Here is a 24,270-nt window from a genome sequence, read left to right as displayed (position 1 = left end):
GCGCGCGCCGTCTTTTCCCGCCCTGCCCCAGGGCCTCCCGGAAGGGGCGTGGCCCGCCGGAAGTTCTCGCGCTGCGGAAAGGAAGGCATTTCCGGCTCCGGCGTCATGGCGGACAGCGGCTGTGAGGAGGAGCCGGCCGCGGGCGGCGGGAAGAGGCAGCAGTTCGGGAGCCGGTTCCTGAAGGACCCGGCGCGCGTCTTCCACCACAATGCCTGGTAGCCGCCCTGCCCCTCGCCCGGTCTGCGTGTCCCCCACCGCGGAGGGCTCCGAGAAGCCCCTGCCCGCTGGCCCCAGCGGAGGCGCTCTCCTCCCGGGGCAGGTGCACCCCCGGACCAGCGACGCAGCCCGCCGGCGCCCGGGCCGCGAGACCGCTAAGCTGCCCATTTGGTTTCCTCAGGGACAATGTGGAATGGTCGGAAGAGCAGGCCGCGGCGGCGGAGAGGAAGGTCCAGGAGAACAGTTCTCAGCGCGTGTGCCCGGAGAAACAAGGTGCGCCCCGGGTGTCGCCGGCCGCGTCTGCCGGAGAGGCCGGAGTAGAACGCCAGGAGGGGATGGGGAAGGAGCCAAGAGGGCTGCGCCTTGGAAACCTGGTTAGGGTACGCAGGATGCTCTGACCGGGAAGCGGGTTTCTTCGTGGTTGTTTCTGTTTGGGGGAGAGTAACTGTCTATCGTTTTCTAGTGGTTGTATGTTTAGTCACCTGCGTGAGTCTCTGGCAGCCATAAGATCACATCTCCGTCTCTTTTTCTGTAACTCTTTCAAGTAAATAAACAAATAAAATCTTTTAAAATAGATTTAAAAAATAAAGATAGGGCATGTTCATGCTATATGATAAGAGACAATTGATGATAGTACTCCAATTTTGGAAGTAGGACCCACTGAAAGGGTTTTGCGCCACAACGAGAAGATTCCAGAAAGCAAATATTCACCCTGCTTAGCTTGACAGAGACTAGATCAAAGCAAGTTACAGCTGAAAGGGATTTTGAAAATTTCCTCTTTATAGTTCAAGAAACTTGCACACAGGTACAAGTCTAGTGCTTTGCCAAGAAGTTAGTAGTTGCACTGGGGACACTAAAGTCCATTCTTGAAGGCTTTTATTCTTCTACACAGTGAAGGCCCTGAGGCTCCTGGATCACCTTAGAACAGCAGTCCTCCTGTCCACTGTCCGTCCTCCTGTCCACTGCTCACCTGCTTCTCCCTCCTGCCGGCATTTCCTGCTTTCCTTTCAGACTTGTTTCATGTTTGGTTCTGTTAGTAATATTTAGTTCATTTTGGAGCTCCATGCTCTTAAAACCACAGACAGGAGCTCATTTAAGGAAGAGCTGCCTGGGTAGTAGCCATGGAGATTGTGCGGGGAACAACTGAAGAGCCTGGGACATTTAGTTTCCAAAAGAGAAGAGGAAGGTGACTGCTCTCCAATGTGCAAGCGTCTGGATGGCCCTGAGCAAGTCTAGGGACTTTTGACTAGAAGCGATGAGACAGATGTGTGCTTAATTTTAGAATTTTCCAGCAGTTAAGAGTCATCCAAAGACCTGGGAGCGTTGATAGGTAGTAAGTTCCCTGACAGTTCGAGCAGAAGTTAGACTCCCTGGGGAATAATGAAAAGGGAGGACTCCAGTATAACGATGGTGGCAAGACTGACTAACTCCGAGCCTGTGACTCTGCGTGAGAGTGCTTGGCGTATAAAATGACATTTGGTGAATCGGGCTAAGTGGCATTAGATTTAACTATTTCAGATCTGATTCTTTTTTTCCTCAAATTTTTACAGTTGATTATGAGATCAACGCACATAAATACTGGAATGACTTCTACAAAATCCATGAAAATGGGTTTTTCAAGGATAGACATTGGCTTTTTACTGAATTCCCTGAGCTGGCACCTAGCCAAAACCAAACTCCTGTGAAGAGTGAAGTTCCTGGAAGCAGAAGCAGCGAGGACGGCCCTGGGTTAATAGTAGAACAGCACGCGCGTCCTTTGAACAGCTTTGGGCATGAGACGCAGGTGCCTCCTGCGGAGGAGACTGTGGCTCAGAAACTCAGCCACCTGGGCGCTGGGGCAGATGAGTTTCCTGGATGCTCAGCCACCTACCGAATACTCGAGGTGACCTCTTTCTCTTTGTTTGTTCTTGTTTCTTTGTTTTGTACTGCTGGTTAATTAAGCTGTCATGTTGGGCACATGGGGTAGCATATGAAGGCTGACTGAAATGTGACTGCTGTCTGCTGACGCTGTCTCGATTTGCCTGGAATCACCTCCCTTGTTGAATTAACGACGTGCCCATCTGATGATTGTGACAGACAAAAGTAGATCACTTGAGGTGCTACTCGGGATACCAGGTAGCTGATGCTCTGGGGAAAAGCCCCCAAGACTGGTTACTTTTCTTGTAACAATCAAAGGAAGTGGGCTGTGCTAGTTGGGAGGGTGCCTACATCTCCTACCTGGGGGAATTCTTATCTTGGATTCTAGCTTGGATGGGTCTGCAGATGCTAGAGTGGGGAAAGCGCTGAGGTGGGCACCATCACATAATTCACTGATAGGGACTGCGCCCTCCACTGGGAGCTGGTTCCGGAGCCCTGGGGTTGAGACTGGTCACATGATATTGAACAAGTACCTCACCACCACCACCACCCTTATCAATGGGATTTCTTCCTCTGCCTCATACGTATGAGGATTGTGATTGTATATATAGAATGGCTAAGAACATTTTCTGGCATGCAATAATCCCACAGTAAATGGCCTGGTTTTTGTGTGGGGATTTTGTTGTTGCCTTATTTGAGAGACAGAAGCAGACACAGAGTTCTGTCCGCTGGTTCACTCCCCAAATGCCTTCAGTGGCCAAGGCTAGGTTGGAGCCAAAGCTGAGAGCCAGGAATTCATTGCAGGTCTCCCCACATGGATGGCAGGAATCAATCACTTGAACCATCCCTTCCGCTCCCAGGGTCTGCATTAGCAAGAATGCTCGAGTCAGCAGCCAGAGACAGGAATCAAACCCAGGTATTCCAGAGTGGGGTATGGGTATCTGAACTGCTAGACTGAATACCCACTCAGTGGTTGCTAATTTTATTTTTTTAAGATTTATTTATTTATTTGAAAGGCAGAGTTATAGACAGGCAGGGGAGAAAGAGAGAGAGATCTTTAGTCCACTGGGTTCACTTCCCAAATGGCCACAATGGTTGGAGCAGCACCAGACCAAAGCCAGGAGCCTGGAACTCCATCCGGGTCTCCCACTTGGGTGCAGGACCGCAAATACTTGGGCCATCTTCTGCTGCTTTCTGAGGCACGTTAGCAGGGAGCTGGATTTGAAGTAGAGCAGCTGGGACTTGAACTGGTATTCACACGGCATGCTGGCATAGGCAGCTTCTGTACCGCACTGCCTGCCCTGTGGTTGCTGTTTTTGTAGGCTAGGTTACTGTGGTCCCCTGTTCATTAAATTTTCAGCTCAGCCAATTAGAAATAGTTTTCCAATAATTTAGTGGAGTTCAGTAAGAAAAAATTTCATCTACAGGACCATGTGCTAGAAGCCTATGCTCTTGTCTTAGAGCTGTCCCTTAAGGGTTCCTGGGGTCAAGATCAGGGAGTGCTGTGGGTTCTGTTTAACTCTGATCATGGCACTCAATGCAGTTAGGCAAGGTTTTGTGTTGTTAGGTGTTTGTTATTTATCTTGCTGCAGGAACTTAATTCTTTAGGAAGTCCTGTGACTGATAATTTGTTTCTGTCTGCAGGTTGGTTGTGGTGTAGGAAACACAGTCTTTCCAATTTTACAAACTAACAAGTAAGTATGTGGTCAGGTTTAACTACATGACAGCAAAGAGAAATATGAATGTTGTTTTTCAAAACTCTTGCTGTATCAAACTGTCACTGGTGGTTATCCTGAAGCACGGATTACGGGGAGTTTCGATTTCTGCCTTATCTGTTCATGGGTTGTTTTAATTTAGCTTGAGTTACCTTTGTCATCGGGGCGCTTTGTGAGATTTAAAGGTGTTGCAACGTAGTGCCTCCTCTGAGGTGCTTGCAGCGGGTGCCTCCCTGCCCTCGTCAGCTCTCTGCTGTCGTCAGGGCCGTGGTCGTGTTGAGGAAGCTGAGAACGCGCTGAGGAAAGCACACTGGTTTTGTACACCACACAGAACACTTCTGCCACCAGATGGGTGGTTTTTTCCCGACACTGACCAAATCCCGAATCTCCAATACTAGCTGGCCATGCCGCAGTTCCATGCTGACACTCTGTACCTGGAGTTAGCTTCAGATCCTGTTAGTGAGCTCAGTCCCACGACACTGCCTACTACTGCAGGTGCCTGGTGCATGTCTAGGCCTCCCGTGTATGTGCCTGTCCCGCAGGGTTCCCACACCCACCTCCTTGTGGTTGAGAATTTGCTAGAACAAGTCACAGAACTGTGTCTTAAGAAGCATGTTCTGGGACAGGGGCCCCTGTTCTCACGCACACCATGACTGTTACACAAACACTGGACTCACCTCCAAGAAGGGAACATTCATCGAGTAAGGCCTGTAGGAGAAAGGGGCGAGTCACAGCCAGTCCCAGATCCATGTCCCTGCACGGAGAGAGGTGTGGGAATTTATGGGACTAGGGTGACTGGGGCAGAACTGGGTGAGACAAAGCTACAAAACCAAATGGGGCAGAGGAAGGGCTGGGGAAAGTCCCTTGGGCACGCACCTTGACAGATCATGGCTTACGTGCATCATATGTTCAAAGACGGCTGCTAAAACGTCATTGCAGGTGTGTCATTTGACATTAGAGTGACTAAGGTGGCCCTCCGTCGGCCTGGGCTGATCTGACGTGCACAGGCTCCAGTCACAAGGCGGGCTGCAGCTGTTTGTCCAGTCTTCCAGGGACCCTGGTAAGATGGATCAGAAGATTTTTTTTTTTTTTTTTTTTTTTTTGCAAAAGCAACTATTATGGGATTGTAAGTTAATATGCAGCAGGAAGGCACAGAACTCTGATGGGCTGTTAGTGTGTTGTGCAGCCACGGAAAGCTTGCTGTTGAGCAAGGGGAGTGAAATCCTTTGTTGTCCTGGACTGAGTTCCTGGCTCTGGCGTCAGCCCAGCCCTGGCTGTCATCGGCATTTAAAGCGTGGACCAGTGAAAGGGAGCTCTCGGTCTCTGCCTCTCGAAATTTTTATTTAATAGCCACAGGTAGCTAGTGACTACCATACTGAACAGAGCAGATCCACCGAGTCCTGGTCTTCATTGTACCTCCCAGAAACTGCAGATCAGCAGTTTGGAGGGCAGCAGAGCTGGGGCCTTTGAGAAGGTAGAGCTGGCTCCAAGAATAAGCCCAACAGTGCAGAATAGCCTTCTCCTGCCCCCACCTCCTTGTCCTCCCCAACCAGAAGTTCTGAAGCTCTGGGTTGCTTTGTGATAGGATGTCTTCTGAATAAATGCACAGTGCATTTTCTAATTGACAATAATTGTGGTAGTGATTAATGCCAGTATGACAATTTTTTGTATAGTTTCTTTGTGCTATGACTTTTGTTAGACATTGGGGGTAATAAAAATACGCACAGGGACTTTGTCATTTCATCTTTGTCTCTCAGCATCTGGGGTAACATCCTGTGCATAGGGGACCCTCCGTGGATGTTTGACCAAATTTGCTATCACACCATTCGCTGTGCTGTGGGGCGGGCAGGTGGGCAGGTACAGATGTGGTCTTTGCTATCACACCATTTGCTGTGCTGTGGGGCGGGCAGGTGGGCAGGTACAGATGTGGTCTTTGCTATCACACCATTCGCTGTGCTGTGGGGCAGGCAGGTGGGCAGGTACAGATGTGGTCTTTGCTATCACACCATTCGCTGTGCCCTGGGGCGGGTGGGCACAGATGTGATCCTGGCATGGAGAAAGCGCCAAGGCAGCCCAAAGAGCTGATAGGGGAATTCTCACGGTGCCATCAGGCAAGGCCTGATCTGAAGGAAAAATAGGATTTTTGAAGGCAGAGGAAAAAGAGAGGGCATGGTTTTGAAGCTCTCTGGTAGTTTGATAAAATTAATATTAGCTGTATCTGCAGGGCACAAAGAAGGGTATAAAATGAAAAAGGATTTTTACTGAAATGAAATATGTTGTGTCTTACAAGTGTGGCTTCCTTGCATGAATGGTACCGTATTTTAACTCCGCTACACAAGAAAGAGAATAGACATACAGCTTTTGGTAGCCTAACTTCTGGGTTTTTTTTGCCCATTTCAGCGACCCAGGACTCTTTGTCTACTGTTGTGATTTTTCTTCCACAGCTGTGGAGCTGGTCCAGGTAAGTGCAGTGGCTCCTCTCATCTGTCTCACTAATTAGAGGAAAATGGGGGCTCCTAAAGTTCAAGATCTCTAACTGTATTCCTGTTGTAAGTGGTCTGGAAATCAAAGATTCCCGGGAACAGCCCGAAGTCAGGATCCAGGCGCAGGTGACGAATCTGCCACCTAGCACCTGGGAAACTTCTGGCAGGTTTTTTGACACTCAGCTTGTGTTTTAAGGATTGAAATGAGAGGCTTCGGTCAAGGTTCTCTGAGTTACAAGTAACAAACTTGCAGACCGAAGCGATGAAAGGGAACATCACAGTACCTAGGGTGTCAAGTGTAGCCCAGACCAGGGAAGGACCAGAACTTGGTCCTGAAGAGGTGTGATATACAAGGCAAGCAGGACTGGCTGGGGAGGTGCCGCCTCCCTCCTTGCCACCATCGCTCCCGCCCAGGTTCATGGTGCTTGCCTCTCACTGCCCAGCACAGGAAGTATGTTTTCCCCTTGCGGAGCAGCTTTCTCTAGTAGGTGTTTCCTGGATTTGTGCCTTCCCTGGCAAGCTTCCCCTCATGAGTCTGTCCCGTTCAGGGCTTCACAGAGCCTCACCGGCATGGCTGTCCTGACTGCAGAGGCCCTGGGATGAGTCTGGGTAACACAGCCCAGCTGACGACTCTGCGTCTTTGAATTGGCCATGGCCAGTGAGGAGGCAAACCCCGGTCCCAGAGGAAAGGGCCAGGGCCAGGGAGGATGCCTGTTGCCACCCCGTAGCTGCTGCTGGCACAGGCACTGAGGGACCAGCAGTTAGCTGCTCTGACAGGGTAAGATCAGATAAATACTGAGAGCTATTGTTACTTAATTTTATAATAACAAGGTATAGGTTGAATTTTCTTCATTTAGAACAAGATTTTCCTAGAGAATCCTGTGTAATATTTCATAATTCAGAGTTATGTCTGAGTTTTAAGTCATGGTTTTTAAATATTGTCTCCCTCCTTAGGAGGTTTTTCTTTTCCCTCTTGGACGCTTATTTTCTTGATGATTTTCCAGTTGTCAGCTTTGACCTCACACGTGAGAAATACAGAAATGGCATCAGAGTGAGAGTAGGGGGAGTGGAAATACCTTTTTTTTTTTTTTTTGGACAGGCAGAGTGGACAGTGAGAGAGACAGAGAGAAAGGTCTTCCTTTGCTGTTGGTTCACCCTCCAATGGCTGCCGCAACCAGCGCGCTGCGGCTGGCACACCACGCTGATCCAAAGGCAGGAGCCAGGTGCTTATCCTGGTCTCCCATGCGGGTGCAGGGCCCAAGCCCTTGGGCCATCCTCCACTGCACTCCCGGGCCACAGCAGAGAGCAGGCCTGGAAGAGGGGCAACCAGGACAGAATCTGGTGCCCCGACCGGGACTAGAACCCAGTGTGCCAGCGCCACAAGGTGGAGGATTAGCTTATTGAGCCGCAGCGCTGGCCAGAAATACCCCTTTTGAAAAACACTGGTGAGGGGCTGTGGTGTAGCAAGTTAAGCCGCCATTTGCAGCACTGGCGTCCCATGTGGGCCACCGTTCAAGTGCTGGCTGCTCCACTTCAATCCACCTCCCTGTAATGTGCCTGGGAAAGCAGCATGGAATGGCTTAAGTGCTGGGGCCCCAGTACCCATGTGGGAGACCCAGAAGAAGCTCCTGGCTCCCAGCTTCTGCTTGGCCCAGCCCTGGTCATTGTGGTCATTTGGGGAGTGAACCAGGGGATGGAAAATCATTTGATCTCTCTCTCCCTCTCCCTTTCTCTCTGTAACTCTGACTTGTGAGTAAATCTTTTAAAAAAAGAACAGCCCTGGGCCGACACCGTGGCTTAACAGGCTAATCCTCCACCTTGCAGCACCAGCACACCGGGTTCTAGTCCCGGTTGGGGCACTGGATTCTATCCTGGTTGCCCCTCTTCCAGGCCAGCTCTCTGCTATGGCCCGGGAAGGCAGTGGAGGATGGCCCAAGTTCTTGGGCCCTGCACCCGCATGGGAGACCAGGAGAAGCACCTGGCTCCTGGCTTCCGATAAGCACGATGTGCCAGCCGGAGTGCGCCAGCTGCAGCTGCCATTGGAGGGTGAACCAACGGCAAAAGGAAGACCTTTCTCTCTGTCTCTCTCTCCTCTCTCACTATCCACTCTGCCTGTTAAAAAAAAAAAAAAAAGAACAGCCCTGGTGAGATTCCATGGTGTCTTCCTGGTGTTTTTCCTGATTCCTACCCTGGAGTCCTGTCTGGAAAGCACGTGCTGTGATGACTGAAACAGTTCCCCTGTTAGAAGTAGCAGGGGCAGCTTTTCACCAGATGATGTGGACGTTTTCTAACCCACGATCTCTTGCTGCTGTGCAGACACATCCGGAATATGATCCTTCCCGGTGTTTTGCCTTCGTTCATGATCTGTGTGATGAAACTCAGAGTTACCCAGTGCCTGGAGGCACTCTTGATGTCATCATCCTCATATTTGTTCTGTCAGCAATTGTTCCCGACAAGTAAGTTTCAGGACCCCTAGTCAGCAGCGGAACAAAAACAGAGCTTTGGTCCCAGACCTTGGTGTTGGAGTTGGCCCTAACTGAAGAGGGTTTTCTGTGTTCTGGTAGATGGGAAAGCCGCACCCTCTGTATCGGTAGGAACATCTCAGCAGTTGTCCTCAACTTGTCTTCGAGTTGCCCTTCTGTTTCAGCCTATGAACTTCTGCTTGCCGGACGTAGCAGTTGGTTCTTTGCCTTCTGGTGGGAGGTGCCCTATTTAGTGAGAAAACAGACACCAGCTGAGCCTCTCAGAGCTTGCAGTTTCAGAACTGTGGGTGCTGCACTTGTTAGGGGAGATTCATGATTGGCTTTGTAAATGCTTTCAGGAAGACAAGTATAGTAGCAGAGCAGAATTTACGTTGAAGGTTAACTGCCGTGTTCTCTGCTTAAGTTGTTTGGCAAAGTGCAGAACAGAATTCCGTGAAATCAGATCTAGAGGAAAGGAAAGTCAAGTGCTGTGCTCTAAATGATACTGGACAAACCTCATAGGCTTCGGGCAGCCAATAGTCCCTAAGATCCTATGTCTAAAGGAAACAGAATGGATCTGAAAGATCGGGCCCCATCAGCTAGTTCCAGAGAACCCCTAGTGAGCCCAGACAGGGGCCAGGGGCTTGGCGTGTATCAGTGATCTGGGTAGACCACAGCCCAAAGGTATGGGGTTAGTTTCAAACATCTCTGACCATCAAAGCCAACCATAGGGTTAGGGGGTCCAGGTCAGCAGGTATCATCAAAAAGCCGGATCCCATGGCTGAAGACACCACATGACCTGGTGCTAGCTCCGCGGGGCAGGAGCTCAGGGATCAGATTCTGCAACCCTCCTTTCCTCTAACAGCACTGAGGTCAGCCCACCTGGCAGGGAGATGGAGAGGGTGAAGTCAAGGACAGACCGAAAGGCTTGGCCTGGTTCTGAGGGTTAATAACTGCAGAAGTTTAAATGCTACGAACTGGAAGAATTGACACAGATGGAAAGAAAATATTCAGCGTTCACTATTCAAAAATTCAATTAACTTTGAAATGTTTTTTATTATAAGTCTAGCATTTCTGATTCTGAAGTTATGAAAGCTTAAACCTGACCAGGACTTTCGGAGAGCCTGCAGTGGGAAGTGCAGGGGAAATGTAGCGCCCCCTTCCTGCAGGACTGCTGTGTGCTGGTCGTGTCACCTGTGTCCAGTGTCTGTTCTGACTGACAGGTCTTCATTTAGCAAACAGACACGGGCTCTGGCCCGAATGCTCAGGTCCAGTGGGCAGACAGGTGCCTCATTAGCAGTCCCCCCACTGAGTGGTCAGGGCTCGGCTCAGGCAGCCACGAGAGCACAGGTCAGGGATGGCCATCCCAGGATGGAGAGGAAGCAAGTCAGATAATAGAGAGCCAGGCCCCTGGGAGTAGCTGGCAGTTGGCAGCTGACGTGTGCTCCGGCTGTAACCAAAGCAAGGGCAGAGGAGCCAGGATTTCGGGGTTGGTGTGGCAGAGGTAGGAAGTCCCCTAGGTTTTTGAGATAAGCTACAGGGGAAGGCGCCTTGTCCCTAAGGAGACTGATCTTCCTCCTCGCTGCCCCCTCCGCCAAGGATGCAGAAGGCCATCAGCAGGCTGAGCAGACTCCTGAGGCCAGGAGGGATGATGCTTCTGCGAGATTACGGCCGCTACGACATGGCTCAGCTTCGATTTAAAAAAGGTATTCTTTTAATTTTATTGATTTATTTGAGAGGGGAGGCAGTGAGAGAGGTCTTGCTTCCATTGGTTCACTCCCCAAATGGCTGCAATAGCTGCAGCTGTACCGATCCAAACCCAGGAGCCAGGAGCCTCCTCTGGGTCTCCCACACGGGTGCAGGGGCCCAAGGACTCGGGCCATCTTCTACTGCTTGCCCAGGCCACAGAAGAGAACTGGATTGGAAGAGGAGCAGCCGGGACTAGAACCAGCGCCCATATGGAATGCCGGCACCGTAGGCGGACAATTAAGCTACTGCGCCACAGTGCCATCCCCAAAGGGAGTGTATTTTTGGAGAAAAGAGGCTTGTTTGATCTAGGTATTGAGCTTTTATTAACCAAGGCAGCTGCTTTTAGAAGAGCTATTTCTAGAAACACATTTGATTACATAAATAATTTTAAAGTATGATGTGACAAAACATGCCATAAGAAAGCTAAAGAAACATTTTCCGTGCAATAACAAACAAGGCCTGGATATCTGCTCTCCCAGGGCCTGCTATGGAATTGATAAGGGAAAGATCAGTGACCCACCCAAAAAACCAGGCAGGGAGTAGTCAGTTCAGAGGACAGAAGAACGTGTCTAAACAGCTATTAAACCTTCAAGGAAATGAAAGTGAGATGGTATGTAAGCCTGTTACAGTGCAAAGGAAAAGGTCCAGTCCTCAGTCACTGGTAGACAGGGATTGTTGTGGCCTTTTTTTAAGCACCCTAGTGTTAATTCCATCCAGCAATCCTAGGAACTCTCCAAGAGCTAGTCCATGGCACATGAATGAGCAGGATCTTGGAGAACACATGAGGGCCTGCAGGTGGGGGCTTGGGGTGCCCCTCACCTGAGGTGGTCCCTGCCTGCTGATCTGGGGGTTCTTTCATGTTACAAAGGAAGAAAGGCAGTGGGTAGGTGAGTATTTAAAACTTGATCTCGTGTGTCACAGGCACTGAGAGAATACATGCTCCTGTGGGAGGAGGGGTGATAGGGACATTCAGGCCCCCGTGGAGCTGTGAAAGGACAGCTGGGGAGTTGGCAGGAGCACTTATCCACAATAAACATATACATGAGCTAATCATGTTTGTGAATGTAAAGAGGCCTGTAACAGGACAGGCACCAAGACAGTGGTGGTGACGACAGTGACCGTCTCCTGTATCCTGCAACGATTGCGCCACTGGCTTTTATTTATCAGCAGCTTCTGCTGCTGATGTAGTCAGGGAGGGGAGAGTAGTGAGCAGAGCTGTTTTCTGAACAGGGAGCCAAGAATCGTTTCTCTTTAACATTGACATTTGCTTGTTCCCATTGAGCTGCTCTTCTCCAAAGCACTGTTCCAGGAAAGAAATTTCAGCTTCCTGCCAAGTGGCACCCAACAAAGGAGTATACCTAAGAAACTGCTATCTCCATGCACGTTTGATTAGTGATGAAATCGGAAGAAGTGCCTTACAATGACCCTGATTCATTCCGTGTCACTCTGCAGGTCAGTGTCTGTCTGGAAATTTCTACGTGAGAGGTGATGGCACCAGAGTTTACTTCTTCACACAGGGTATGGCTGTGCTAACCCCCGAACGCCACGTTAGATGGGCATCAGTGTACCTTGAGAAGGGGAATAATCCGCCCCTCTGACTTTCCAGACAGCCTTTTCCCTAACAGTCCCCGCCCGACCCCTACTGCCAAGCCACTCTGAGCACTCAGACAGCCCTGGCTCATGCGTGCCTTCAGTCCACTGCTTTCCTCTTTGTCACTTTGTCCAGAGTGAGGAGTCTCCCCATTTGGTAAGACTTGCCTCCAGTCCAGCCTGACTCGGCCTGTGCACGCTGGGTTGTGCTTAGGTGTGCCCATGTCTGGGTGTGTCATTCCCTGGGTTCCAGGTGCGACCCAGAACTTCTGCCTCTGCTCCTTGCCTTGTCCAAAAGCCTCATCACCCACCAGTGCCCTAGGAACACTGCATTCACGGGTCCTTTGTTCAGTCACAGACTTGGAGCCACAGATAAAGTGATAAAACCTTTGCCTAAAAATAATTGCTTTGACCCATAGGTGGGTAAAATAAGTTAATTAACTTTTGCATATAATCTAAAGGTATTCCTAGAGCCCTGAAGGCCTATAATAAACTGAAAGGTAAAAAAACCCTTGGCCTATAGCTCGCATCTTTTAAAAAATCCCTTGCCATCAGCTCTCTGTTAGAGAAGCCCCTTCTGGGTTCAGGGCTGCCCTCCCTAAGCATGAACTTGCTGCCACCAAGCTTGCACTGCATTTGTAACTGGACAGCACTGCTGGAGCTGCTAAAACGCATAGCGCACATGGTGACAGCAGTCTCACAGAGCCCCGTCCCTCATAAGAAAGAGTAGACAGATGTCCTTCCCTTGGGGTAAGTGTTTATATATCTTCTCCTTTCTGAACCAGATGAACTGGACACATTGTTCACCACTGCTGGACTCGAGAAGGTTCAGAACTTGGTCGATCGCCGACTGCAGGTGAATCGAGGGAAGCAGCTCACAATGTACCGGGTTTGGATTCAGTGCAAATACCGCAGACCGCTGCTGTCCAGCCCCAGCTGAGAAGCACCTGCTCCTGACACGATGCAAGCCCATTGTGTTTCAGGGCTTTTTCAAAAATACCTGTGGCCCAAGGACATGGGTCCCTGCCACTCACCTGGGAGACAAGCATGGAGTTCCAGGCTCCTTGCTCTGGTCTGGCCCAGGCCCAGCGATTGCAGGCATTTGAAGAGTGAACCAGTGAATGGAACCTCTCACTTGTGTTTCCTTTCTTTCTCTCTCTCTCTTTCTTCCCCACTCCCTCTTCCCTTCCCTCCGTTTCACCTCCCCCATCGCTGCCTTTTAAATAAATTTTGAAAAATTTTTTAAAGTACTATATAGATGGTATCTTATTGCTGTGTCCATCAAGAATTCAGACTCAAACCTTGAACCTAAAAGTGATTACCTTTAATTTTTTTTTTTTATGGGATGCCGGCCCGTACCTTTAATTTTATTTTAAAGGAGTTACAGAGGGGTCAGTGCTGTGGCGCAGTGGGTTAAAGCCCTAGCCTGAAGCACCAGCATCCCATATGGGCACCGGTTCTAGTCCTGGCTGCTCCTCTTCCAATCCAGCTCTCTCCTATGGCCTGGGAAAGCAGTAGAAGATGGCCCAAGTCCTTGGGTCCCTGCACCCACATGGGAGACCCGGAAGAAGCTCCTGGCTTTGGATCGGTGCAGCTCCAGCCATTGTGGCCATCTGAGGAGTGAACCAGTGGATGGAAGACCTCTCTGTATCTACCTCTCTGTAGTTCTTTCAAATAAAATAAATCTTAAAAAAAAAAAAATAGTTACAGAAAAAGATCTTCCATCTGCTGGTCACTCCCAAGATGGTCACAACAGCCAGGGCTAGGCCAGGCTAAAGCCAGGAGCTTAATCTAGATCTCCCATGTATGGCAGGGCCCAAGCACTTGGGCCATCCTCCCCTGCTTTCCCAGGTGCATTAGCAGGGAGCTTTATCCGAAGTGGAGCTAAGACAGGAACCAGCAATATGTGGGATGTTGGCGTCACAGCTGGCAGTTTTACCCACCATGCCACAGTGCCGGCTCCTGATTACTCTTTATTTTTTTTGACGGGCAGAGTAGACAGAGAGAAAGGTCTTCCTTTTCCGTTAGTTCACCCCGCAATGGCTGCTGCAGCCCGCGCACCGAGCTGATCCGAAGCCAGGAGCCAGGTGCTTCTGGTCTCCCGTGGGGTGCAGGGCCCAAGGATTTGGGCCATCCTCCACTGCATTCCCGGGCCACAGCAGAGAGCTGGACTGGAAGGGGAGCAACTGGGACAGAATCCAGCGCCTCGACTGGGACTAGAACCTGGGTTGCCAGCGCCACAGGCGGAGGATTAGCTTATTGAGCCGCGGCACCAGCCCGATTACTTTTTTATCAAGATCCTAACAATTGTGCTGAATACTTGTAAAGCTCTTTTATTTATTTATTTATTTATTTGTATTTATTTATTTATTTTTTGACAGGGTTAGACAGTGAGAGACAGAGAGAAAGGTCTTCCTTCCGTTGGTTCACTCCCCAAGTGGCCACTACGGCCGGCGCGCTGCGCCGATCCAAAGCCAGGAGCCAGGTGCCAGGTGCCGCCTCCTGGTCTCCCATGTGGGTGCAGGGCCCAAGGACCTGGGCCATCCTCCACTGCCCTCCTGGGCCACAGCAGAGAGCTGGACTGGAAGAGGAGCTACCGGGACAGAATCCAGCGCCCCAACCAGGACTAGAACCTGGGGTGCCGGCGCCATAGGCGTAAAGCTCTTTAATATGTACTTTTCTCTCAAGTTCTTTCTTACTTGGAGATCTCAGTTTGTCTTGCCATTTTATAATTAATAACTATAAACTTTTCTTCATGAGAGTTATGAATTTTAAAACTTGGGAAATTTATCTCCATAAGAATGTTGTATGTGGTTAAGTGCCATTTGATCATCCATTACGTGTGTAGTTTGGATATTCAAATTCCTGCCTGGGCAGCTGTGCCTGATACCTGCAGAGGTGACTACAGGCTTCATTAAAGTCATCAGGAGAGCAACCAGAAAGAAAAGAATCCAGTCTGTCTCGGGATGTTCCTGACCCAAAAGTGTCCCTAGAAAGAGCATCTCATTGAGTAGTTGCTCATGATCTTCCATGAGATTTTTTAATTTACTGTTTATCAGGTTTTTTTGTTTTTTTGTTTTGTTTTTTTTTTTGTTTTGTTTTGGTTTTTGTTTTTGACAGGCAGAGTGGACAGTGAGAGAGAGACAGAGAGAAAGGTCTTCCTTTTTGCTGTTGGTTCACCCTCCAATGCGGCCAGCGCACCACACTGATCCAAAGCCAGGAGCCAGGTGCTTCTCCTGGTCTCCCATGTGGGGTACAGGACCCAAGCACTTGGGCCATCCTCCACTGCACTCTCGGGCCACAGCAGAGAGCTGGCCTGGAAGAGGGGCAACCGGGATAGAATCCGGCGCCCTGACTGGGACTAGAACCTGGTGTGCCGGCGCCACGAGGCGGAGGATTAGCCTGTTGAGCCACGGCGCCGGCTAATTCCATGAGATTTTTAAACACCATTCCCTCTTAAATCTGTGTCTAAACAAAAAAAGGGTCTTCTCTTTTAACACGGTAGCTTGTTGTGCCCTTAAATGATGGACAGAAGGAAGCGAGAGAACTGCTTAATTTTGGCCACATCACTTCAGCCAGGAGCTGAGATTGCAGTCCAGGTCTCATGTGAGTGGCAGGGCCTCAGCCACATGAGCCGTCTCCTGCTGCTCTCCAGGGCCTGCGTTAACAGGCGGCTGGAGTCAGGAGCCAGAGCCAGGAATCAGGCATTTGAATGTGGGATACTGGTATAATGACCACCAGGCTGCACACTCCACTCCACATCTGAGCGTGGTTGTCATCAGCATCAGATACTTATGTGGTCTGCCTCTGTTTATTCATTTATTTTTTAAGATTTATGTATTTAGTTGAGAGGCAGAGTTACACAGAGGGAGAGACAGAAAAGTCTCCCATCCACTGGTTCACTCCCCAAAAGTCCACAACAGCCGGACTGGGCTGATCCGGAGCCAGGAGCTTCCTTCTGGTCTCTCATGTGGGTGCAGGGGCCCAAGCACTTGGATCATCCACCACTGCTTTCCCAGGCCATTAGCAGGGAGCTCAATCTGAAGTGAAGCAGCTGGGACTCAATCCAGCACCAGTAAGGATGCCGGCACCTCAGGTGAAGGCTTAACTTAGAATGCCACAGCACTGACCCCTCTGTTTGTTTGTTTTTTAATATTTATTTATTTTATTTGAAATATACTAAGAGAGAGAGAGGGAATCTTCCATCCACTGGTTCAGTCCCCACATGGCTGCAATGGCCAGGGCTGAGCCACGCCAAAGCCAGAAGCCAGGAGCTTCATCCAGGTCTCCTGTGTGGGTAGCAGGGGCCCAAACCTTGGGCCATCCTCCGCTGATTTCCTAGGCCATTACCAAGGATTTGGACCAGAGTGGAGCAGCCAGGACACAAACTAGTATCCATATGGCATCACAGGCAGTGGCTTTACCTGCTATACCATAATGCCAGCTCCATGGTCTGCTTTTTTTCTATTATCACTCCATGTTTCCCACTTGATACATACAGTTATAGAATATATTCTGGCCGGCGCCGCGGCTCAACAGGCTAATCCTCCGCCTTGCGGCACTGGCACACCAGGTTCTAGTCCCGGTCGGGGCGCTGGATTCTGTCCAGGTTGCCCCTCTTCCAGTCCAGCTCTCTGCTATGGCCCAGGAGTGCAGTGGAGGATGGCCCAAGTGCTTGGGCCCTGCACCCGCATGGGAGACCAGGATAAGCACCTGGCTCCTGACTTCAGATCAGCGCGGTGCGCCAGCCACGGCGGCCATTGGAGGGTGAACCAACGGCAAAGGAAGACCTTTCTCTCTGTCTCTCTCACTGTCTACTCTGCTTGTCAAAAAATTAAAATATATATATATATATTCTTAGAATTTTCAGTTCTTCATTCCTGTATTTAGGTTTTCAGATCAAATATTCACCTACTTTATTATTTTCAGCTATACATGTGAACACATGGGCAAGGCAAGCAATTTTTCTCCTTAATCCAAAATTTCAAAAAATAGGGATAATTTCCACAAAGAATAGAATTAAGATTCAAAGTGATGGCTGCTTTTACCTTTTAAAAAACAATTTTTTTAAGTTTATATTATCTGAAATGCAGAAAGACATTGGCTCACTCCCCAAATACCCACAGTAGCTAATGCTGTGCCAGGCTGGCACCAGGAACTTCATCCGGGTTCCCACTTGGGTAGAAGGGACCCAGGTACTTAACATCACCTGCTACCTCCCAGTCTTTGCATTAACGGAAGTTAGAATAGGGAGCAGAGGCAGGATTCAATCCAGGGTACTCCAGTTAAGAATGTAGGCACCCAGGGAGCAGCTTAGCCCACCCTGCAATCTCCACCCTTGAAAAACGTTTTACTTTTCAATAATTCCGACTTGCAGGAAACCTGCGGGAACCTTACAGGAATAGTCAAAGAATTTTTTTTCGTGAACCATTTAAGCTGCAAGGGGATGTCGAAACGCCCCTGTGTATTTTGATGGTGATTTCTGTGACTGAAGACCTCCTGCAGCATCATGTATGAGGGTGTGCCTCACAGGCAGGAACTCATGAGGACATTAGCACTGTTCAGGTTTGCCCGATGGCCTCAATAGTGTCCTTGTCCCATGCACACGAGGCAGTGCATTTAATGGTCACGTCTCAGACCGCAGTTTGGAACAGTTCTGGCTTGTTTTGTAACCTTGACATTTTAAGATTACAGGCTATTTGGTAAACTGTCACGCAGGGTTTGCTGATTTGCCTCAGATTACGGATTTTTAACAGGAATATCAGAGCGTTAGGAGATAGGTGACTTTGAATTTTTCCACCAATGGTGACTTAATTGAGAGGGTGTAAGGTTGATTATTTATTCATTTATTTACTTGTTTGAAAGAGAACCTTCAATGAGTAAATAGTCAGGCTCCCATGACCTTGAATGCTGTCAGTCGCTGGGTCATTCCCTTGCATTACCAGTCTGGTCGCCACCGCTACCCTCCTCATGGGCACTGACGCTCATACCCAGCCTCTGTTACCATCGCTCCCACACACACCTTCCTCACCCTGCACTGGGTTCCCCAGGCCCGGGAGCTGCCAGCCCTCTGCACTGTGTTGTCCTCTCCTTTGCTTTCCTCCCCGTGAGGGGCTTCCGAAGGAGGCAGGCAAGGAAGCTCACACCTTTCCTTAATCAAGTTTACTTAAAGCCAGAAAGTGATCGGGGATGACGTCACCTTTGCCTTCTGAAAGGAAGAATGGTTGTATTCAGCTCAATGGTCCACTAGAGACCATCCTTTGGCATCTCGCAAGCATTTCAAAGCAACAGGAATAGTTTGTATTCCGTCCTCCTGGCACCTGGCTTGGGCTTTGGGCTTAGGAAAGATGAACCTTTTCCTGCCTCTGCTCCATTTCATTCCCTGCCATCTGCTAAGCTCTCTGACATTTTATCTGCCAGGCGGAGTTGAGCCCTGTAAGGGCCTTTGCATAATGTTGCAGCCTCCCAGTGGCTGATGGCAGGCAGAGGACATGACACATGGCCGGAGTGGGTGAACGTGTGGAGTCAGTGCCTCTCCAGAAAACACGGGCTGCCTGGACCATCAGTCTGACTCAAAGCTGTCTGGTGTTCTTAATGCCAACAGGGTGGTGGGCTTGGGAGGCAGCTGCGGGTGCGAAGCTGCTCAGGAGGTTGTGTGGCTTAGAGGCGGCCCTGGAAGAGAAGTGTATTGGAAACTGACATCTTCCCAAATGTGGGCAACTTAAGGAGATAAATCAATGTTTCTTGAAAAGTGACGGTTCAATTTGAGACAGGTACAGTGGAGCTTTTTTTTTTTCTTTTTTTTTTTTTGACAGAGTTAGAAAGGTCTTCCTTCCGTTGGTCTACACCCCAAATGGCCGCTACAGCCGGTGCTGCCCTGATCCGAAGCCAGGAGCCAGGTGTTTCTTCCTGGTCTCCCATGTGGGTGCAGGGGCCCAAGCACCTGGGCCATCCTCCACTGCCCTCCCGGGCCATAGCAGAGAGCTGGACTGAAAGAGGAGCAACCGGGACTAGAACCCAGCGCTCATATGGGATGCCGGCGCTGCAGGCGGAGGATTAACCAAGTGAGCCACAGCGCTGGTCCCCAGTGAAGCTTTTAGAATAAAACTGTGACCCTGAGGGCAGTGCCCAGAGTCAAGGTGTAACCATGCTGGGAAAGTCATTCCCCTGTCGTGTGTGCTTCCCCCGCAGCGTGGCCTCCACGAATACTGTCAAACCCAGGCTTTGCCATGGGCCTGCCGCCTGCTGGTGAGTGATCTCATGCTTTCTCAGGCTCAGGTTGGGAAACTGGGCCCTTGGCAAAGCACAGTCAGCTGTACGAAGGCATCCTGCTGTCACATAATCCATTCCTATCTTTACTTCAAGGCCTCTCTCGAGAAGAGTGGGGAGTTCTGTCTGTGGCTTAAAGGATGAGTTCAGGACAAACAGTGTCTTTCACTCTGTTCACAAAGGCCTGTTCTCTGCTCTGGCTGCAGCTGCGATTCCCAGGGCTTGGCGGCGTCGATGCTTCACAAATTTCTGTTTGCTTCTGCATCAGGTCCGCACGTCCTGTTTCTGGACCTTGGTCAGGAGGTGGAAGAAATGCTGATGATGGGTTTCCCAGTTAGCTGCTGGCCTCGCGCTCAGGCTAGCTCCATGAATTTCCTTCAGGCACACACGCAGCCTGACCTCCTGTCAGGACAAGTAGCCACCATCTGAGGCCGTGCCCTCCTCGGTCCTGAGACACAGGAACCAGTAGCCTGGCACAAAGACTCGAGCGGGGCCTCTCCCTCTGATGTGAACGCCGTATTGCATGCTGTAGCGCAGCAGGTTAAAGCCCCACCCTGCAGCTGTGGCATCCCATATGGGCACCTGTTCGAGTCCCGGCTGCTCTTCTTCCAATCCAGCTCTCTGCTGTGGCCTGGGAAAGCAGTAGAAGATGACCCAAGTCCTTGGGCCCCTGCTCCCACATGGGAGACCTGGAAGAAGCTCCTGACTCCTGGCTTCAGCTCAGCTCAGCTCTGGCCTTTGTGGTCATTTGGGGAATGAACCAGCGGAATGGAAGACCTCTCTCTCTGGTTCTACCTCTCTGTAACTCTATCTTTCAATTAAATAAAGTAATTCTTTTTAAAAAATGTTAATTGTCCTTAGAAGGAAGCAGGCGGCAGCAGCATGTTGGAGAGACACCTGCAGGCAGTGACGGGATGGAGAAAGCCTGCAGTACCCACTCTCTGTGAGCCCCTTGCATGCACTGCCCATCCCCCAAGATTTATTAGGTGAATATGTTGGCTCAGCTCACCAAATTATGAGTTTCTTTTTTTAAAAAAAAGATTTATTTATTTGAAAGAGTTACACAGAGAGAGAGAGAGAGATCTTCCATCCACTGGTTCACTCCCTAATTGGCTGCAATGGCCAAAGCTGCACCAATCTGAAGCCAGGAGCCAGGAGCTTCTTCTGGGTCTCCCACGTGGGTGCAGGGGCCCAAGGCCCTTTCTACTGCTTTTCCAGGCCACAGCAGAGAGCTGGGTCAGAAGTAGAGCCGCCGGTCTCAAACCAGGCCCATATGGGATGCTGGCACTGCAGGTGGCGGCTTTACCTGCTACCCCACAGCACCAGCTGTGGGGTATGAGTTTCTTTGCGGACTTTGTATTTTTTTTTTTTTTAAGATTTATTTATTTTAAAGTCAGCATTAGAGGAAGAAACAGAGATCTTCCACCTGCTCGTCACTCCCCAAATAGTCACAATGGCTAGGGCTGGGCCAGGCTGAAGCCAGGATCAGGAGCTTCTTCCAGGCCTCCCATGCCAAAGTACTTGGGCCGTTTTCCACTGCTTTTCCAGGCACATTAGCAAGGAGCTGGATTGGAAGTGGAGCAGCCGGGTCTCAAACTTAAGCCCATATGGGATGCCAGCATCACAGGCAGCAGCTATGCCACAACACTGGACCCGACTTTGTATCCTGAACACTTAGCAGAGCATCTGGGCCCGTTAGTGCCAGTAGCTGAGGACTGCGTGACTCGAGCCTTGTCCTGCCCTTCCTGCTCCTGCCATGGGCGGTCGGGAGCCTGACTGTTTACTGATTGAAGGTTCTCTCCCTTTGAAAGAGTATGTTGTACTGGACTCTGGTTGCAAAATTATTGACAGCTCTGATGCACACTGAAAAACCAGAGAGGGGCGCAGGTGACCCCTGGGCCCTGGGGCAGAAAGGTAGAGGGGCTCCAGGGGAGGCCTGGGTGCCTGGTTGCCCTCGTGCCCCCACAGCTGAGGGCTGCCTGTTTTTTCCTTCAGTCCCCTTGCAGGAGGCAGCCATAGCCTGGCTGCTGAGGTTTGAGTTCCCTGTGAAATGGGGGCACAGTGTGTCTGCCAGTGGGTGTGGGTGTTTCCAGGAAGGACTTACAGGCCAGGCAGAGTCCCCAGAAGGCATCCACAGAACACGTTTCCCAGAGTTCAGCTGCCTTTGTTTCGTTTTCCCAAACACTGACAGCTAAGTGTACAACCATTATTACTTCATCGTTTTATTTTAAGTTTCATTTGTTTATGTTTTGAAAGGCAGAGAGAGGGAGAGAGAAAGAAAGAACTTTCATCTGCTGGTTCACTCCCAAAATGCCACCGCAGCCAGGCTGAGGGCAGGAACTCCATCAGGTCTCCCGGGTGGGTAGCAGGAACCCACCTTAACCTGAGGCCTTAACCTGAGGCTGATGACTTTCAGGTGAACTCTAGTTGGCTGACCTTGGCGAACTACTTACCCTCCCAGAACTTCAGGTTTTCCCATCAGTAAAATGGAGATGATTATGTTTGCATTTCATAGGGCCGCTGTGAGGATCAAAGGCCAGCTGGGCACAGGTGTGCCCCAGTTACTCTGTGGAGGGGGCATCCTGGGCAGCCGCACCCTGATGGAACCTCTCCTGGCGCCATCAGACCCCCTCGGCTCTGCTGCAGTTTTGTTTTGTTTTGTTTTGTTTTGTTTTGTTTTGTTTTTTGACAGGCAGAGTTAGACAGTGAGAGAGAGAGACAGAGAGAAAGGTCTTCCTTCCGTTGGTTCACCCTCCAGATGGCTGCTAAGGCCGGCACACCGCACCGATCTGAAGCCAGGAGCCAGGTGCTTATCCTGGTCTCCCATGGGGTGCAGGACCCAAGCACTTGGGCCATCCTCCACTGCACTCCCGGGCCACAGCAGAGAGCTGGCCTGGAAGAGGGGCAACCGGGACAGAATCCAGCGCCCCAACTGGGATTAGAACCTGGGGTGCCAGTGCCGCAGGCGGAGGATTAGCCTAGTGAGCTGCGGCGCCGGCCTCTGCTGGGGTCTTAATGACAAACTTCAGCTTTCCTTCCTGGGGAGTTCCCCTTGTCTTTGGCAATTAGATTTCAGATCGTAGATCAATAACCCTGCCTTATCAGCCTGATGGTGTGGGTTGGGCTGGCTTCATCGTCAGCCCCTGGTGAACCAGACGCCGGACGGGAGGGCCAAGGGCACAGCCATCGCCTGCACTTACCTGCTGAGAGGGCAGGTGGTGCTAGTAGTTGACATGCATGATGGGGGTGGAGGAGGCCATGGTGGCCCTCAGGCCTTGGCACTGCTGTGCCTTCCGCCTGAAAGCTGTCCCAGGAGGGACACGGCCTTCTCCGGAGGACTCCCCTGTCCCTACCCCATCTCAGAGGGCCTCGGTCTGTTTTCTCCTGCCACAGTGGGACATCGCGATCTTGGTAGTTATTAAGAGTAGAGAGGTCTGTTTAGCCCAAGGTTCTGGAGGCCGGGAAGCCCAAGAGCACGGCACAGACATCTGGTTGGCATTTGAGAGACTTTGTCCTGCGTGGTGACAGAGCAGAGGCCATCACATGGCGAGGCAGCCAGCAGACCAGGGGAGCAGCTCTCATCACAAAGCCCCTCCTACTGTAACCCATGAATCCACTAATCTATTAACACAAGAGCCCAGGCATGAGAGCAGAGTTCTTACAATCCAGTCACCTCCCAAAGGCCCCACCTCTCAAATGCCAGTGACAGAGGACCTTGGGTATTAAGTGTACAACACATGGAATTCCTGGCACCTACCCACCTGGCACGATTTGCGGGTTTACTGTTGGAATCTCCCCACCCGAACCTTAGCCCCAAGGAAGCTGTGCCTTTGCTCCGTCCAACAGTGTTGTCAGGCCTAGTCCTCAGTCTTTGGCGGCAAAGGTGTCAGCTAGAACTCAGATACTATCTTGTTTTCATTGTGACATCTATTCCTGACAAGTGATATGTTGTAGCAATTTAAAATTTCCTTTAGAATGAATTTAGGGGCTAGCGCTATGGTATAGTAGCTTAAGCCTCTGCCTGCGGCACTGGCATCCCATATGGGCGCCAGAGTCGCAGCTGCTCCACTTCCAATCCAGCTGTCTGCTGTGGCCTGGGAAAGCAATGGAGGATGACCCAAACACTTGGGCCCCTGCACCTATGTGGGAGACCTGGAAGAAGCTCCTGGCTCTGAATCGGCCCAGCTCCAGCCATTGTGCCATTTGGGGAATGAACCAGCAGATAAAGATCTCTCTGTCTAGAACTCTGTCTTTCAAATAAATAATATTTAAAAACATAAAATGAATTTAAATCATAATTTGAAAAAGATGAAGTCGAGGAGGGCGTTTGATGTAGCACGTTAAGCCACTGCTCGGCATGCCTGCACCCATCCCGGAGTGCCTGGGGTCAGGTCTCACCTCTGCGTCCCATCCAGCTTCCTGCCACTGCGGACCTGGGGAGGTGACAGAGACAGCCCCAGTGATCGGGAATCTGCTGGCCACCTGGGAGACCTGGATTCAGTTTCTGGGTCCTGACCTTAGCCTGACCGCTGCAGGCATTTGGGGAGTGAACCATCAGATGGGAGACGGTCTACCCCTGCTTCTCAAATAGGTAGTTTTTAAAGTACGTGGAATTGTCTTCATAAATGTTTTGCAACATTGTCCAGATTATAACATTTTCCTCAAAATAGAAAATGGAAGTCTCCCACGTTTACCTTGAAGTGGGGGCCCTGCCTGTGAGACTCAGCTCAGCCTGAACCAAGGGGAACGAGGATTGGGACACCTCATCTTCCCCAGGGGCCCGCCTTGGCTTGGGACTGACATCGTGGGCTGTGGTCCATGCCCACAATGGACTCCGTGTTCTGCTGTCACTGCCTTGGTAGATTTTTAAAATTTTTATTTTTATTTATTTGAAAGTCAAAGCAATAGAGAGAGAGCTGCTGCAATCTG

General features: G+C 50.4%; 1 protein-coding gene across 1 annotated transcript; it reads left to right on the top strand.

Moving 5' to 3' along the window:
* The first annotated feature begins 90 nt into the window (after positions 1-90).
* On the top strand, positions 91-13,325 carry METTL2A (methyltransferase 2A, tRNA N3-cytidine). The gene is made up of 9 exons (XM_062216064.1): positions 91-215; positions 398-489; positions 1,767-2,098; positions 3,718-3,767; positions 6,189-6,249; positions 8,588-8,727; positions 10,333-10,439; positions 11,935-12,000; positions 12,858-13,325. Exons 1-9 carry the CDS (start codon positions 106-108, stop codon positions 13,010-13,012), a joined length of 1,113 nt encoding a protein of 370 aa, XP_062072048.1. The 5' UTR covers positions 91-105; the 3' UTR covers positions 13,013-13,325.
* The last annotated feature ends 10,945 nt before the right edge of the window (positions 13,326-24,270 follow it).

Source organism: Lepus europaeus, chromosome 18 (genome assembly GCF_033115175.1).
Source record: "Lepus europaeus isolate LE1 chromosome 18, mLepTim1.pri, whole genome shotgun sequence".
NCBI classification, from domain to species: Eukaryota; Metazoa; Chordata; class Mammalia; order Lagomorpha; family Leporidae; genus Lepus; species Lepus europaeus.
This window is presented reverse-complemented; position numbering and strand designations above follow the sequence as displayed.

Bases quoted from the DNA above. Each gene is read 5' to 3' on its own strand.
- METTL2A (XM_062216064.1), top strand. From the start codon at position 106: ATGGCGGACAGCGGCTGTGAGGAGGAGCCGGCCGCGGGCGGCGGGAAG. The intron at 216-397 runs GTAGCCGCCCTG...TGGTTTCCTCAG, and splicing joins GTCTTCCACCACAATGCCTG to GGACAATGTGGAATGGTCGG. The intron at 490-1,766 runs GTGCGCCCCGGG...AAATTTTTACAG, and splicing joins CGTGTGCCCGGAGAAACAAG to TTGATTATGAGATCAACGCA.